The sequence below is a fragment of the Ostrinia nubilalis genome, chromosome 11 (assembly GCF_963855985.1).
Source record: "Ostrinia nubilalis chromosome 11, ilOstNubi1.1, whole genome shotgun sequence".
Lineage (NCBI taxonomy): Eukaryota > Metazoa > Arthropoda > Insecta > Lepidoptera > Crambidae > Ostrinia > Ostrinia nubilalis.
In genome coordinates, this window is record NC_087098.1 from 16,358,663 (window position 1) to 16,374,431 (window position 15,769).

The following is a 15,769-nucleotide window of genomic DNA, read 5'->3' on the forward strand; positions in this document are numbered from 1 at the left end:
ATGAATAAATAAATAAATAAATAAATAACCTGCCCAGGAGTATGAAGAATAATTGTACCAAGTTTCGTTAAAATCCGTCAAGTAGTTTTTGTTTCTATAAGGAACATACAGACGGACACAGACAGACAAAAATTTTACTGATTGCATTTTGGCATCAGTATCGATCACTAATCACCCCCTGATAGTTATTTTGAAAATATATTTCATGTACAGAATTGACCTCTCTACAGATTTATTTTAAGTATAGATTTTATATCTCTTTCGCATTCACCTTTATGATTATGACAGCATCCTGACCATGATTGCGAGCAGGTTGGATTGTGTGTACGTGAGGCATTGCTGTGACACAGCCTATGGAGTGAAGCGGGGATGACTCATGTAATGCATAACCTCACACTTGTGGGTTTGGAATTGAAATGAGTATAATTTATTATAATACTTATTTCAATTCTAAATCTTAATCTGAATTCAATTTTACATCTGTTTCAACTCAACTAACATAGTTTTTAAGTGCAATTGTTATTAATAAACTGAGTCCTAGTAACTTGAATAAAGAATCATTTATTATTATTATTATTTATATGTTTGTGTTTTTTTATCTCAGCTTTAAGGGCTGGTAATATAAGATCAGCTACGGGCATGGCCAAGTAACTAATCCCTAGATGATTTTAAAATATTTGTATTACGATGGGCCCACTGAGGCAGCAGGCTCATCTTGAAGAAAACGCCGTACTATTCTGCAGGTGTTTAGTATAGCTGCTTTTTGCATTGTGACAAAACTATTTTCCGGAAGATCAATATATTTGAGGCTATGGTGTAAGTGTTTGGGTATAACACCCGTACTAGAGAGAACCAGGGGTACAATGTAGGCTTTTTGTAAGTTCCATATTATATTATTATTCTACTATGTTTTACGTGCAGCGCGGGCGAGTGCACGCGGCGAGCGGCGAGTGGCAGGAGGCGCGGCAGTGCTTCCAGAACGCGCTCGCCATACACCCCACGCACCTCGACAGCATCGTCGAGCTAGGTCAGTCACCCCACTCTGACATGACATGTGTATTCTTCTTCTTTTTTGATGATGGCAATACACGTCGAAGTCGACTTGGTTTGTGCAATTTTCAAATTTATAGGTGATACCACAGAATAATAATAAGTACTACGTACAGAAGTTTTACTTCGCGAAGGTATTTAAAAAAATGTATGCTCAATGTCATTAACAATATGGTGTAATTTAGCTTGTCTCAAGAGTCAAGCACCAATTTGTTGACAAACGTCAGTGATCGGCACTGCGCCGAAGCTATAGGGCTGACTTCGGTAAAATGATGTGACGTGAGGTGCCAAACTGCGTATAATATTAACTACTTATTTACCTCTCAGTGTCTTGAGGCAACTTAAAAAAGTACATTCTGTGTTTTTATAATTTTTTAAGCAGTTAAATACTGCACAGTATTTAGTACACCATTTTCTTCCACTATACACAAGAATACGCGTGCGTAAGTCAATGTTCGCTCGTATGTGAGGCCTTGTCGAATAGTATCCTGTAGGTGGGCCATCGTGCGTGTTTTGTTTTCGATGTAAACTCGCGGAGATGAACAGGCCTGGTGATACGAGTTACAAAATGAGATCAAGTAATGATATAATGAAGGATGATAGATGAAACCCCTTCCCACCCTTTGAGTCTCAGTAAAGTTGTGGTGCTTTACTGAGACCTCCTATGGACAACTTGAGAGAACCAGAAGAATCACGATGCACTGTCCTGCTTCACTTGCCCACACTCATGCACGTTCACGAACACTTAATGGTTAATAATCCACCATTATTACACATTAATAGTCGCCCAAACACGAATTTGAGGAAATAAAACAAAACCGCTAACATGACGCTTCAGATTCCCGCCAAGAAGTCAACATGTGTATTTTGTAGTGCCAATTTTTTTTTCCTAATACGGCCTGTATTAATTGATTCAGTTTTCATTGTAAAAGGTTACTGTCCGCAGTGAATATCTTTTCCCAAAACCTATTGTAGTATGCAGATTCCCGCCAAGAAGTCAACATGTGTATTTTGTAGTGCCAATTTTTTTTTCCTAATACGGCCTGTATTAATTGATTCAGTTTTCATTGTAAAAGGTTACTGTCCGCAGTGAATATCTTTTCCCAAAACCTATTGTAGTATGTTATCTGCTCTGTGTCATCCATTCGGTACAGAAAGCGAGTCGATTCTTAGGCGGGTTTTAGAATCGCACTGACCGCTCGCTGATCGTCGGCGCTGACAGAACATTTCGGCTGTCAGCGCTGACGGTCAGCGTGCGTCAGCGTGACTCTAAAACCAGCCTTAAGTTCGAACTCTTCCTATTTTTCTTCTGATTAATTTCTTTGCGGACGGTCATTGGACTTTTTATCTTTACTGATTTTGTTGTCGTCGAGCCGTCATTCCTCGTCACACAGAAGTCGTGACGGGAATAAAATATGCTCATACATATGCTTTAATATACGTCGTCAGGTGCGGCATACTACAACCTGGGCTGGCTGCGACTAGCAGAGAAATCGTTACGCGAAGCGGCGGCACTAGAGCCCGGACGTGCCGACACATGGAGGCGGCTGGCGCTGGTGCTGGCGGCGCTGGGCGAGGCGGGCGCGGCCGCCGACGCCGCCGCCGCCGCGCTCCAGCTGCATCCACACGCGCCCGCCGTGCCACACACGCACCTGCCCCTGTGATGCGAGCTGAATATCTTTAACGCGCTCGGCCAACGCTCGCGCGGCTCGTGACGCGCCCGCGCCGGCTGCTCGTGCTCCTGGTGCAGTGTGTGCCGGTACGTGTAAACGTTTGTATGTCGCCGTGTTTTGTTTTGTGACGCCGCCGTATTCTCCGGCCGTCCGATGCGATCGTGACGCGTCGACCGGTGGAGATCGCCGATGCCGGATCGTAGGAGACGACACCGCCGACGACGTGTGGACCCGGCCGTATTGATATAGAATATAGACAATCGTGATGTGAACCTCATATTGATAGTGTGAAACCCGTAAATAATTTTATCAAAAACAAAAATATGTTCTTGCCATCCGTAAAATAATCACAATATGCTAACTGGCGTTGTATACCATGAAAAATACTAGTCATCTCAAAATTTATAAAAAAAAAATAAAAGCGGCGCCTCCGTCTTAAATCACTTCTTTCAAAACGATCGTCAATAATCAAGTTTCGTCTATACAAAGTTTATAAATAAATATTGTTATTTTATTTCTAAATATATTTAATGTAACACTGCCAAATCTCACAAAACTGAATGTTATCTCAAACGTTATTAACGATTAATATCTATGTAAATAAAACTTTTATAATATCGAATAATAATAACCCTCAATTTTTGCTGTAAATTTCCATTCGTAATTCTGATAAAATTAAATACTTATTTAATTTTTAACGTCACAAAAATTTTAAATTATCTAATGTCTTGATAAAACCCTCCGAGGTTTATGTATACGAAACGTTTAGATGACTTATCAAGTACTTGAAACAATTTGTTAAAAAATCTTTTCTTGAAAACATAAAAATATCATTTCTCAAAAAATGCAAGAAAAGTGTAAAAAAATAATTCTCAAAACTATTTGTTGAAGTTTACGTTACGCGCCAACACTTCAAAATTGCAGTAATAAAAAAAATCCACGTCAATCTAATTTCCATAAAAATATACTGTCGAGGTTGTGCCTGAGTTACAAATTGTAGGTACAATACGTTACTTTTAGTAAAAATAAATATCCTAAAAGAATATGCACTTAAAAACAATTATCACCAAACGAAATGACAAAAATACCGAATAAAAAATACAGTACCATAATTTAGCACCTTTTCAAAATATGTATCTGATGTTATAGTTCTCATTGGGAGGACATTGAAACATTATTATTTCAAATCAAATCATTTATTTGCATTACATTTAATTTAAATAATAATTGTAACTGATAAACATGGTTGTCAACGTAACCTTATCTACGTAATAAAAAATAATGTTCTAATAAGTGAAAGTAGTGCGCAATGCTGAGCGATATATTGAGGTCAGTGTTTTTTTGGAAACTCCAGATTTATTATTGGCCTCAAAATCTCGGTGAAGGCTTTTCAAAAAGTGTTTTAGAAAAGACATACCAGTCGTCAAGCACATCAGACTAAACATTTTTTGCAATAGCACCTATTACAACTGCATAAAATATCACAGCAACCACAAGGTGGACTGACGACCTCATAAAGGTAGCAGGAAGGCGCCGGATGCAGGCCGCCACCAACCGGCCATTGTGGACAGTGGACGTCCTATGGCTAATGATGATGATGATGATATCACAGTGTTTAGTTTGATTTGCCGTCGTCTGTAAAATTTCAAAGCTTAACCCTACGAATAACTCCGATGGAATTTATGTCGCAGTGTTAAGATTCAAAATCCATTGAGGATTGAGCGTACTGTCACGATCATTCAATCATCATACTGTCGTCGACTTAGATACACTAAGATTATTTTTAATGTAGATCGGCCGCCGACTGAATACTATTCTAGATTCTCGCCTTGGAATTGATGTAGCCGTATTTGTTTGTTATTTATCGATTTAATGAATGAACCTGTATGAATATCGCGTGGTAAATATTACAGAAAAACGTAGCGTTAAATTATTAATAGCACTGTGCCTAAACCACAAAGTAGATGAAATATACTTACGATTACAATACTATCTAGAAATTGACAAGATTCATCTGACCAACGACTTTGATTCTAATTTTTTTATACAACACTGTCAATTCAAGTTGATAATTCGCACGTAAAAATCAGGGTATGTTATCAAATAACATCGTAGTAGAAAATTCCTCAATTCACCTTCCCTTTGATATTAGTTGTGTGCGAGCGATCGTCATTTGTTAGTATAATGCGGTTTAGTTCAATGAGGGTTTTCGCGAATGAAAGATCCGCTAGATGGCGGGACGTAGATGTGGGGTTTGGTGGTGGATTTTGACATATCTGTCAATGTCATGTCAAAAATAACCAATCATGCAGCATTTGGACCTCGCGTCTACGTATTGCCATCTGGCGGATTTTTCATTCGCGAAAACCCTCATTAGGTCCATCGCATTTTTGCTCACCAGCTGGCGCCACTAGCGAATAAAATTCTGTCACGCTATAGTAGCGCCAACTGGTGATCACAAACGCGGTAGTCCTCATTGCTGCCACATCACACTGTTATTTAGACACACAAGTAGAAACACCTGTTAATATAATTAAAGTATTTTAATCTACACAAGACAATAGTTATAATTTAATACTTGGATATCTAAATGTGTATTGAGTGAGAAACATATAAATGTCTGCAATAAAATTAGAGGCTAAAGATAGATGTTATTGGTCGTAGCATATTTTAGTTCACGTGGTAACTGGTTACCTAATGTACGTTATGTGAGTGTTCGTGAAAGTTATAAAACTATGGTAAACGTGAAAATGTAATAAAAGTCACCTGTATGATTTGTAAAAATAAATGTTAATCATTTTAGTGGCATATTCCGTATAAGAAAAATGTAATAGGTTCTCGCTAGCTTAGTCAAAATATACTCGAGTCAGTATCCTTACTACTGTTATGTATTATGTAACTAAAAATCTTTGTTTAAAAACAAACTAATTAATGACACCTAAAAACCCTTTTTAATGGCTAATACTCTTATTGTCGAATTTAGATTTTGCTGAGATAAATAAAAGCAAAATAGCGTTTCAGTAAAATTGGTGCTTTATGAAATTGATTTTCTTTTTATGCCTACTTTGTTTTTTTATTGATATTAAGCTACCACCACTAAACCACTAATTTCAAACTACCTGTCGTCAATCACATAGCTGATATGATATTTTACGCGCGACGATCGCATCAGATCCCTTTATATTTGGCCGGTTACTTGCTCAGTAAGTTGGTTAGGATTAAAGCATATTTTTAAATTGGATAGTATCGATATTTTATGTTTCTTGATTCCCGTCCAGTGGTTTAATATTTATGTAGACGATTAATAGATTTAGTTGCAAGGGTGTTGCATAATATGAGGTTACGCCATCAAAGAATAGATTCAAGCTGATACGTGCAGTGCTATTTCCATACATTATCGCATCAATATTGATGATTGCTGATATGAGACATGTAACGTATTCAATACAAGTAATTTCAAAAACTTATTACACACTATAATTCTATGCTCATAAGAAAAAACCTTAAGACAAAATCTCCCAATTGACGATTAAAATCCAAGTATAATCAATGTAGCTGTAATTGGAATGGAGTATAAAAGACGTAATAGGCATAATAAAGAAGCTGCGGCTTACGAGAATATAAGGTAATTATTATAGTTGAAATGCTACGCCATATTATGAAATAAAACGCTTTGAAACTAATTATTTATGAAAATAAATATTTATTACTTATAGAAATTAAATATCAGAAAATTATTCCTAAATATTCAAAGAGTTCTAAAATATTTATTTACAAAAACATAACGTATAGCAAATTGAAACTGATTGTAGAATTGTATAAATTGTACCTTGTTTCGATTGTACAATTATGTATAATTTCATAATGACTTGTCATATCTCACATTAATTTAAGTGTCCCTTACCAACTTCCTCATATAAGCTATACTTTTGTCATTAAAATTTATTGGCTTTGTAAAAATGAACCTTATTATATGGATTTAAAGGTGTAAAATATTTTGCGTCTGTTTTATTAGTGCTTTGTAATGCTCGTGCGTGCATGTTATTTAGTAAGTGCTAGGAGCTGTCGTTTTATTAGCGCGCTGTTTGAGGTTTTCATACGGTGCGACGGTCCCCAGTTTGTTTCAGGCTTAGGTATAGGGTAACTTATTATTATTTTATTATTTTTGGCAATTTCATATCTGACTTGCCGTACGTGATGTATTATGATTGATACACACAGCAACCCTGGAATCGAAACCGCATCGTATCGCCTTGTGAGCAACGTGAACACATACGATAAACATACATGATGAAACGTATAGAGCCGTGATCTCATACTCATTCAAAAATGTCACAGGACCTCAATCCGGGAACATATCGGCCCGAGTTTAAAATGAATATCACATGCCGCAGTAGCAGTCACCTTAACTTAAAAAAATACATTTCTACCAAAGATTTACACATATCATACAGCAAGTAATTGCTTGTACTGATTGAAATATGTTCTATCTGTAACTATGCCAGGCGATGCGATGCGATGCCGATCCGGTGATGAATTGATTGGCAAACGCCAGACCTTAGTCTAGTAACATAGCTAGTCTTTGTCACACACTGTGGTCACCGAATAAATATAATTTAGCCACGTAGCTATAAAAAAGTTACCGACTAAGAATAACTATGCTTTCTGTATTTATTTCATTAGAAATGGCAATAAATTAACCTGTAAAATGTATTTGATAGCTACCTAAATAGGTAACTATCGAATTCATCATTATGGATTGTTGACTATTCTTATTATGTTTTGTGCAGTGTAATGAATATTTTTCCATATAATTATATTTTTATAACGTCATTAATATGTTATTAATAATTATTTCTTGTGTAATAAGGCCGAGTTACACTCGAATATAGATTCTTGGTATACAATTTTAGCATTCTCAAGTCTTATTGGTCCTCGTATATTTCATACACATTTTTCAGATGAGTCCCACAGCGCCTAACATTACCTAAAAATAGTAAAATATTGTGTGCATATTAGACTTGAGAATTTTAATATAGGTTAAGCTATTTCTAAGTATTGTACGAATAACCGGTGGCTGCTTTAAATTATCGTTTTTCGGTGGTTGTCGGTGAAAGTTCTATGGCGTCTGAAGTAGTGTTGCTAAGTATCCCGCGATAAGGAGATATCTAAAACATCGATGATACATCTATAATATTTCCACTGTTCAAGCAGTATCATTTCAACTGTTCTCAATGCCATGCCAATAGTCATGACAGAAAACTAAGTCTTTAATTATTACGATTAAGTAACAGGCACACAGTAGGCCATTGTGCAAATAAAAGTTTTATTCCGAATAGGAAGTGAAATATTTAGTAGAAAATATATTTTTATTTCAACTATTATCGTCGAAAATAAATAGGTACTATCGGGGACTCGGACGCCTTGACACCTTAAGGGCCTAAATTGTTTGCACACACACGCTCGATTAAGCTACGCCCCCATTCATTCATGTTTCGGGTCTAAGCAGCGTCGGCGCACCACTGTAGATGTTTGCCCTAGCAAACCAAGCTCTATGTAAAGCGTTTAGGATTGAGTATTGCTTAGCTTACCCGCATCCGTAGCGCTCGTTTGGCAACATCGCATTTTAGTAAATTTGAAACCCAATAAAGAATCGCTACAAAATATTATATGGGGCTTCGTGTAAAAATTACTAGCGATTGCCCGCTCGGGTCACAAAATTGCTATCGCACATTCCGAGGTAACTGTGCAATTTCCTGAGAAAAAAGTAGCCCTTTCTATAATTATTGTTGATATTAAGATTGTAAATCTCATGATATTAGTTTAGCTAGTTAAGGCGAGAAATGCAAAATCATACAGTCACTTTCGAATTTTACTTGTTTAATAGGTATTTAATTTATTCGGAACTTATAATTTATAAACTATATGTTATTGAATTAATTAGGAAATAGTTAAGGAATATTTGTGGCTTAAAAACAATTATTGGCTACATAATAACTTTCTTAAATCCTTGAATGTAAATAAAAACCTATAATAGGTTTCTATTTATTTTTAATACATTAGCAACTTTTGTTTTCCGTTTAAAAGAAACACTTATCTACGTTATTACAATTTAATACAAATATTGTAACTAGGTAGCAATGATCCAGGTAATTGGTTATTATAAATATTATAATATTAAGTTAGTTTTATTTCAAATTAATTTTTTTATTGCACATTAAGTGTCTTTACACAAGGTTTTAAATCAATAAAAATTAAACTTCAAACTAAATAATACTTAAACAGTTAACAATGTATAGATAGATAAGTTTGTAATTAAATATAAGAATTAAGAATTATTTTGAGAGGCCATGATTCAGTAATCGCGCGGAGGTCAATAAAAAGGCAATCAAACAGTCCAATTACTAGCACGGGTCAACACAAAACAAAATCAATCGGTTAGGGATCACAAAACTTCACAAAAAACAAAGGAGAGAATATGTCGACAGTTCGCCAAAGCAAAAAGCAGACAGACCTCGTATAAAAATACAATATAAAAAAAATACATATTATCTATTTGTTTGTAACCAAATTCTATTATTAAAATTCCAAAGCTGAGTTGCACCATCTTACTTTAACTTTGACAAACGTCAAAAATCTGTTAAACTCCATACAAAAAGCTCCGGTTACCGTTATAGCTACGGTCAAAGTTAGGTGGTGCAACTCAGCCTAAAACTAAGAAAGATTGAAGAAAAAGAAACATTTCGTTTTAAACCTTAACCGTATGACAATAAAGTGCACAATGGTATTTCGTATTGCAACCTAAGCCCTGATTGTCTCTTATTGGTCGTAGTAAAAATATAGTAAAATGCGTAACCAATTAGAGACGGGGTGAGCACGTGACCGGAGCGATGCGCTTACGCTAAAATTTCTACAAAGTGGTCAGGCGGAAGAGTCCCCGATAGTACCTAGCAACACTATGTTAGTTCCCCGCCTCTTGGTGATACGGTTTTTAGATTTAGTTCGGCGGCGTAATATATTAGTTGTGCGATTGTTTTGTATTGTGAATATGTAATCCAAATGCTTTGTCTTTGAAGCAGACGTACTGAGAACGATATCATTTTATGTAAATGTGATTTGAATCTTGGCAATAATTTATTATTATCGGGTCTTAAACTCATGTACCTATAAGTCGTAATGAGGATGTGGAGATATCATTGTGAAAGTTGTCACTAAACGATTTTATTGCGATCTATATTATCGATATGTGTCTGCAAACAGTAACTATGTATTTCTCAGTCACTATTTCGGAATAACAATTATGTTGCTTGCTCCTTTACACTTGTGTATCATAATAAAGATGGCAATACTAATTAAGAATTCTACCTAACAAACTAGTTAACTGCTATATGCGTCGAGATTTCAGTATCAATAATATAGATTGGCATTTAAAAGGTACAAAAAGCCTTCAAATCGAAAGAACATCGAGAAAACACTTCAAATTCTCTTAAAAATGTTCTATATGTATTATTCTATTGTATAGTGTGGTCTCGTGTCCCTTTCTAGTGTTCACTAATTTGTAGTTGTGAAAGAGATGGGTAGTGGTCCTTCTGTGCTGGGCGAAGTTGTTTTGAGTAATATTCTTAGTAACAACAGACGATAATATTATGTTTTTATCACTTTTATTTTTATTTTAAACTCTTGTTCAAAGTGACATTTTGAATGAAAATTGCTTTTTAAAACACGCGAGTCACTTTGTTTTATCGATCGTATCGAGGTATCGATATCGATCTGAAGATATAAAATTCTGTGTTATCTGTTCGTGACAGTTCCAGCAATAAATGCTAAGTAGGTAGTGTAATTAGTTTCACAATTTATTAATATCATAAATAATTTTAACGATTTTGCTAAGATAATTAATTTTCTGTTGTCTTCTTTGTCTTTATTTACGTGACAATGAAGATATTGAAGTAGTTTTAAATTTCCATAACTAAACTACGGCCTGATGGCCGCTGGGGCAGAAAAGTTCTTGAGTGGCGACCACGAGCCGGAAGACGTAGCGTGGGCAGGCCTCCCACTAGGTGGACCGACGATCTGGTGAAGGTCGCGGGAGGTGCCTGGATGCGAGCGGCGCAGGACCGGACTTTGTGGAAATCCTTGGGGGAGGCCTTTGTCCAGCAGTGGACGTCTTTCGGCTGAAACGAGCGAGCGAGCGAAACTACGGAAATCAGTTAATATTTAAAACCACATACCTATATCAATTCGCTTTTAAAATTTATCAACAAAAAGATATACCTTAATTTGCTGTCCTTAAAAATAAAAGTATGCCGTGCACCTATGAGACAAAACGTCCAATGATAAGGACCGCTTTATTGTCGTTTTTCCGATTGTGAGTACTCGCCCTTGAGCGTCAGATGTGACATGCGTGATAAAAGGCAGGTGTTCACGTGCGCGATGTCCATCGGACTCGGCCGCGCTCGCCAGTTCTCATTACCAGATAATACTGAGCCAAATTGTCCTGTCTAATATTGCGGCCACATTAAGCCCTTTTTAACAAAAAATACCGACACGACTTTCCCTAAAACGTAAGGTGAGGTAAATAGGTGATGAAATATTACGAAACATAAATATTATCGCGCTATTAAAGTAATAAGAAGTGGATTACTGTAAGGCAGTTAATTAATTCCTTAGACGTGATAAAGCATAATATTCCCAAAACTTTTTTTGCACTACGACTATCTTGAGACTATTTAGCCTATAACATTGATATGGCTAATAGTCTGCTTGCAGAGATTTTCTATAAAACCTTACACTAAATTAATATTACTTGCGGCGAATATAATGGTAGACCAAATCGATACCTCTGGGCTCAAAGGTCGTAAAGGACAAAATACCGAAAATGAGTTATTTATACAGTTTTACTCAGAATTTCATTCTCTATCGATCTGTATATTTAGTTTGTCGAAAATCCCAAAAAAAGTGCCTTTACGACCCATCATTTTTGATAAGCTAAACAGAATTCATCGTGAAAATTGGGATGTAAATAACATTTGATTTTTTAGTACAGTTACTATGGTAGTAAAGAACAAGTAAACACACATTTTTGGGCGTATAACCTAACATTTTCATACCAAAGTCTAAATAATTTGTCCTTTACGCCCTTAGATAATCTAAACAAATATTTTAAAAATCTACAAAGAGAGGATATTAAAATAACTGAAAAGGTAAATTTATTAGATGTTTCTTATTGTATTTAAGTATGTGCGTTTGGAACAAACGAAAGAAATAAAAAATCATAAAAAATATGTAATAAAACTATTTTAGAGTGTAACATTTATGTGATTTGTACATATAAAATGATGAAATCTACCCACATCGGGTAAAGTAATGTTACTTTTTATTATTTCTCATATTACTAGAGACTAGGTATTTGTCAGGGAAAAAGATAATTTTAAAAGATGATTTAAGAAAATGAAAACATGCTATAAAATAACGTATTACCTAATTAAGGTAGGATAGTCATCATAAAAATTGAAAAAATGAAAAAGTTACATTTGTTAAGAATATTATGAAAAAAAAGTCACCTTACTGTAGTACCTCAACGGCCGGTTCACGCATGTCTCCGTTTTACTGTTTCGTTTTATCGTGTACGTTTTTTTTTCGTCAAGTACAATAACATAAAACGGAACAGTAAAACGGAGACATGTGTGAACCGGCCGTAAGGTGTCATTATTTTGTATGCACAAATCACAAACATGCTACATTTTACAATTGTTTTTAATGATTTCCTAGTAATTTTGACTAACGCCCTCGGTCAAAACCACTTTTGAGTTTTGACTGTAATAATTATAATAAATAAGTAGGTATAGTTTCTAAAGTTATTTGGATCAGCTAATAAAATATAACTAGCAGGAAAAATATTTACACAACATGGGATAATATAGTGTCAGTTGAGACTTCAATCTACTAAAAAGCGTGAATGCACTTTTTTCGAAGTTATATTTTTATACTACAAAATAATTGGCTTTTAAAAACGGTATTAGATATGTAGGAGTAAAGTAAGTGGATGTACTTTACTGGAATGAAAAACTTCCTACTTGTAATATTACTTACCTAACCTTTCTACTTTTGTACCAAGTACAATAACATAATTTCTAGCTACTATGAATAATAATGTTTAATCTATTTAGAATTTAGAATAACTAGTTTGGTTTTCCTTTGTCCTTAATAATTCTATCTTATCTGCATTATCATAAGGTCAACTGGTTGATAGACTGCCCTATGGAATTAAGTCCGCCATTTGTAGTTTTTCGAAAAATTAATAATGATGAAATAAATAAATAAAATCAAATTGGTTTCGGCTTTTCGTAAAAAGTAGACATTTAAGAAGTTTTATTTAAAAGCGTCATAATATTTATTTTCTAAATTCGCTCTTATATCGGAAATGGTATCTTCTAGTTCGAAGATATCAAAACTTCTGCTCAAATAGTTTCTAAAATTGTGTGCATTAAATTATGAAGCTACGAAAAATCATTTTATTTCATTAAAAACAAACATAATTCATTTAAATATGTGAAGAAATGGTATATTACATATCAAATACCATAAAACATTAAATATTTAAGCTAAATTATAAATTTTTCCTTGCATAATACCTTACCTGGATGTTCCGTTTACGACCTATGAAAACCTATAAAACTATGTAAATTGTCATTTATTACCTTGGTTTTGTAGTTTTGTAAAATAAAAATAGACTTACGTCCTGAGCAACTTGCCTAGGACTAATATTTGAGGGGCGTAAAGGTCTTTTTAATGTAATTTTGAGGGCGTAAAGGAAATCTATCTCAGTAAATAAAGCTCTAGTCCAATTTTTCAATACCTCTTCGGAAAATGCTGTGAATTCTAAGCACTTTACTCTTAGGTCATATTTTAATAGCTCGAAAAACAAAAAAGTTACTGTCGAATAAAAAAATAAAAAATCGTTTTTTGCTTCTCCTGAAAAGTCATACTTTGTCCTTTACGACCTTTGAGCCCAGAGGTATCGAAATGTTATTTTCAGTTTCTATAGGGAAAATAATATAAATATATAAATAAATGAAAGCAAAAGCTTAATTATCTAAAATGTATCATTGTCTACTCCATTAAACTTCGCCCACGCATTCAATTGTTAATATTCCTAATAACTGTAACTGTAACGTAAACTCACTAAATCATGACCAATGTAATTTTATCGACGGTCAATATGTACTTCATAAATATTATAAATTATATCGAATTTTCTATGTAATCGTTCGTTGGTTCAGCCTGCGCGCAGGCGTAGACTTGCAAAGATATTACTATGTACTGTGTATCACCTTATAAAGTATATTATATGTATAAATCCGTTACTGAACTGTTGTGCTCTTGTGTATCTTTAATACGAGTAGATGTTGTTCTTGGCATTTGATGTTGATGTACATAAAACGTTTAAGGATATAAAAAGTATATAAAATAAATTATTATGTTACATACTTGACGTATTTTATTTTTTAGCATAGCTTTTTGAACATTGAACCTATATCGGCTGTATACAACAGAACATTTTAATGCGTATTATGCACTAAGCCATGATATACTATTTGGCAATAAACATAAACGCAGATAAAGTCTGCCTTTATGTTTATTGGAAGATATCGATTAAAGGACTTTAGTCGATATCTGTGATGTTATCCCATATCTGTCACCTAATAGAATGCTTGGGGAGAGTAGGGCAAAGAGGAAAGGTGTTAAGCTATTTTTGACTAATAAACATTTCATAGAAAGTAAGTGACAGTTAAAAATGTAATTAAACAAAAAAATGTAAATATTCTTTGTGCTTATTTTCATAAGATTGTAGAGTTTTATCCTGGTCAATCAGCGGTTCAACAATAAGGTCCATTGCCTTGTAGGATTTATGTAAATACCTGCCTTGTTATGCATAAAAAAATGTCCTGATCTAGGAATACGGGACTATTCTCCTCCAGGAATATAATCCTAAGACGTCTAGTTCAAACGACCAGGCGTTTACATTGTTTGTTTAATAGATAATCCCAATCGTCAAATTACTAAGTACTCTAGCTACTAAGTTACTGCCAGTCCTTGACAGCACTCAAGTATATATTTATCGATGTCTACAATCGCCTAATGGTGTCAGTGTCGTTATCATCTGAAATCGAGTGTCCATTGAAAGAAATACATTTATTTTACTGTACCTATAAACAAATGTTCTATTTCAGAATTACCAGTATATTGCAATATTAGATGGTTAATCCATCGTATTTTTGGGGTACCTTATTGATGGGCTAATACTAATCAAAGATGTTTCAAGGATAAAGTTTTTAGAAATAATGTAGGTACCTACATACTTTGGATACTAGTTTAAGAATTTGCATTTTAAAATAATCTCACGCATCATCGTGTACCACATAACTTCCCTTCTATGATCTGAGCACCTAACGTTAGAAAGTAAGATACGTAGCCATTCTAAACAAGTAAAGTATGATTACCTATCGAGCTATCAGTTTTGCAGTCTCAATACTAAATATGGGCAGGGCATATAGTACGCAGAACTGACGGCCGATGGGGCAGCAAGGTTCTGGAATGGAGGCCGCGTCCCGGAAAACGCAGCGTGGGACGTCCACCTACAAGGTGGACTGACGACATCTTAAAGGTAGCAGGGAAGCGCTGGATGCAGGCTGCTACCAATCGATCAACGTGGAAAGCATTAGGGGAGGCCTATGTTCAGCAGTGGACGTCCTATGGCTGAAATGATGATGATGATGATGAATACTAAATATTGAATTGAATACATTACATATTACTAACTGCTATTTCCTGCTTCCCGCTTTAGTTCAAGACGAACAAGAATCCGTTTCTCGCACGAAGGCAATCATCTTTAAGGATCGTAAGTGCTAATTTAGTGGCATTTAAATATGGCAGGCTAGGATAACTGCTTGTGTGCCTCCTGTACGACAAATTTTTGCAGACTTATATTTACCTATTACACTGCATACCTACCTATACCAAGGTGCATACCAAGGTGGACCGAC

General features: G+C 34.9%; 1 protein-coding gene across 1 annotated transcript in view; it reads left to right on the forward strand.

The window, feature by feature from the left end:
• LOC135076005 (tetratricopeptide repeat protein 7B-like) overlaps positions 1-2,714 on the forward strand; it is a gene marked incomplete at its 5' end in the record, with an annotated part of 29,596 nt that extends 26,882 nt beyond the window's left edge. Inside the window, 2 exons of the mRNA XM_063970451.1 lie at positions 922-1,027; positions 2,500-2,714. Of these exons, the coding sequence (XP_063826521.1) occupies positions 922-1,027; positions 2,500-2,714 (321 nt within the window). The remainder of the gene's footprint in view (positions 1-921; positions 1,028-2,499) is intronic.
• Positions 2,715-15,769: the final 13,055 nt, after the last annotated feature.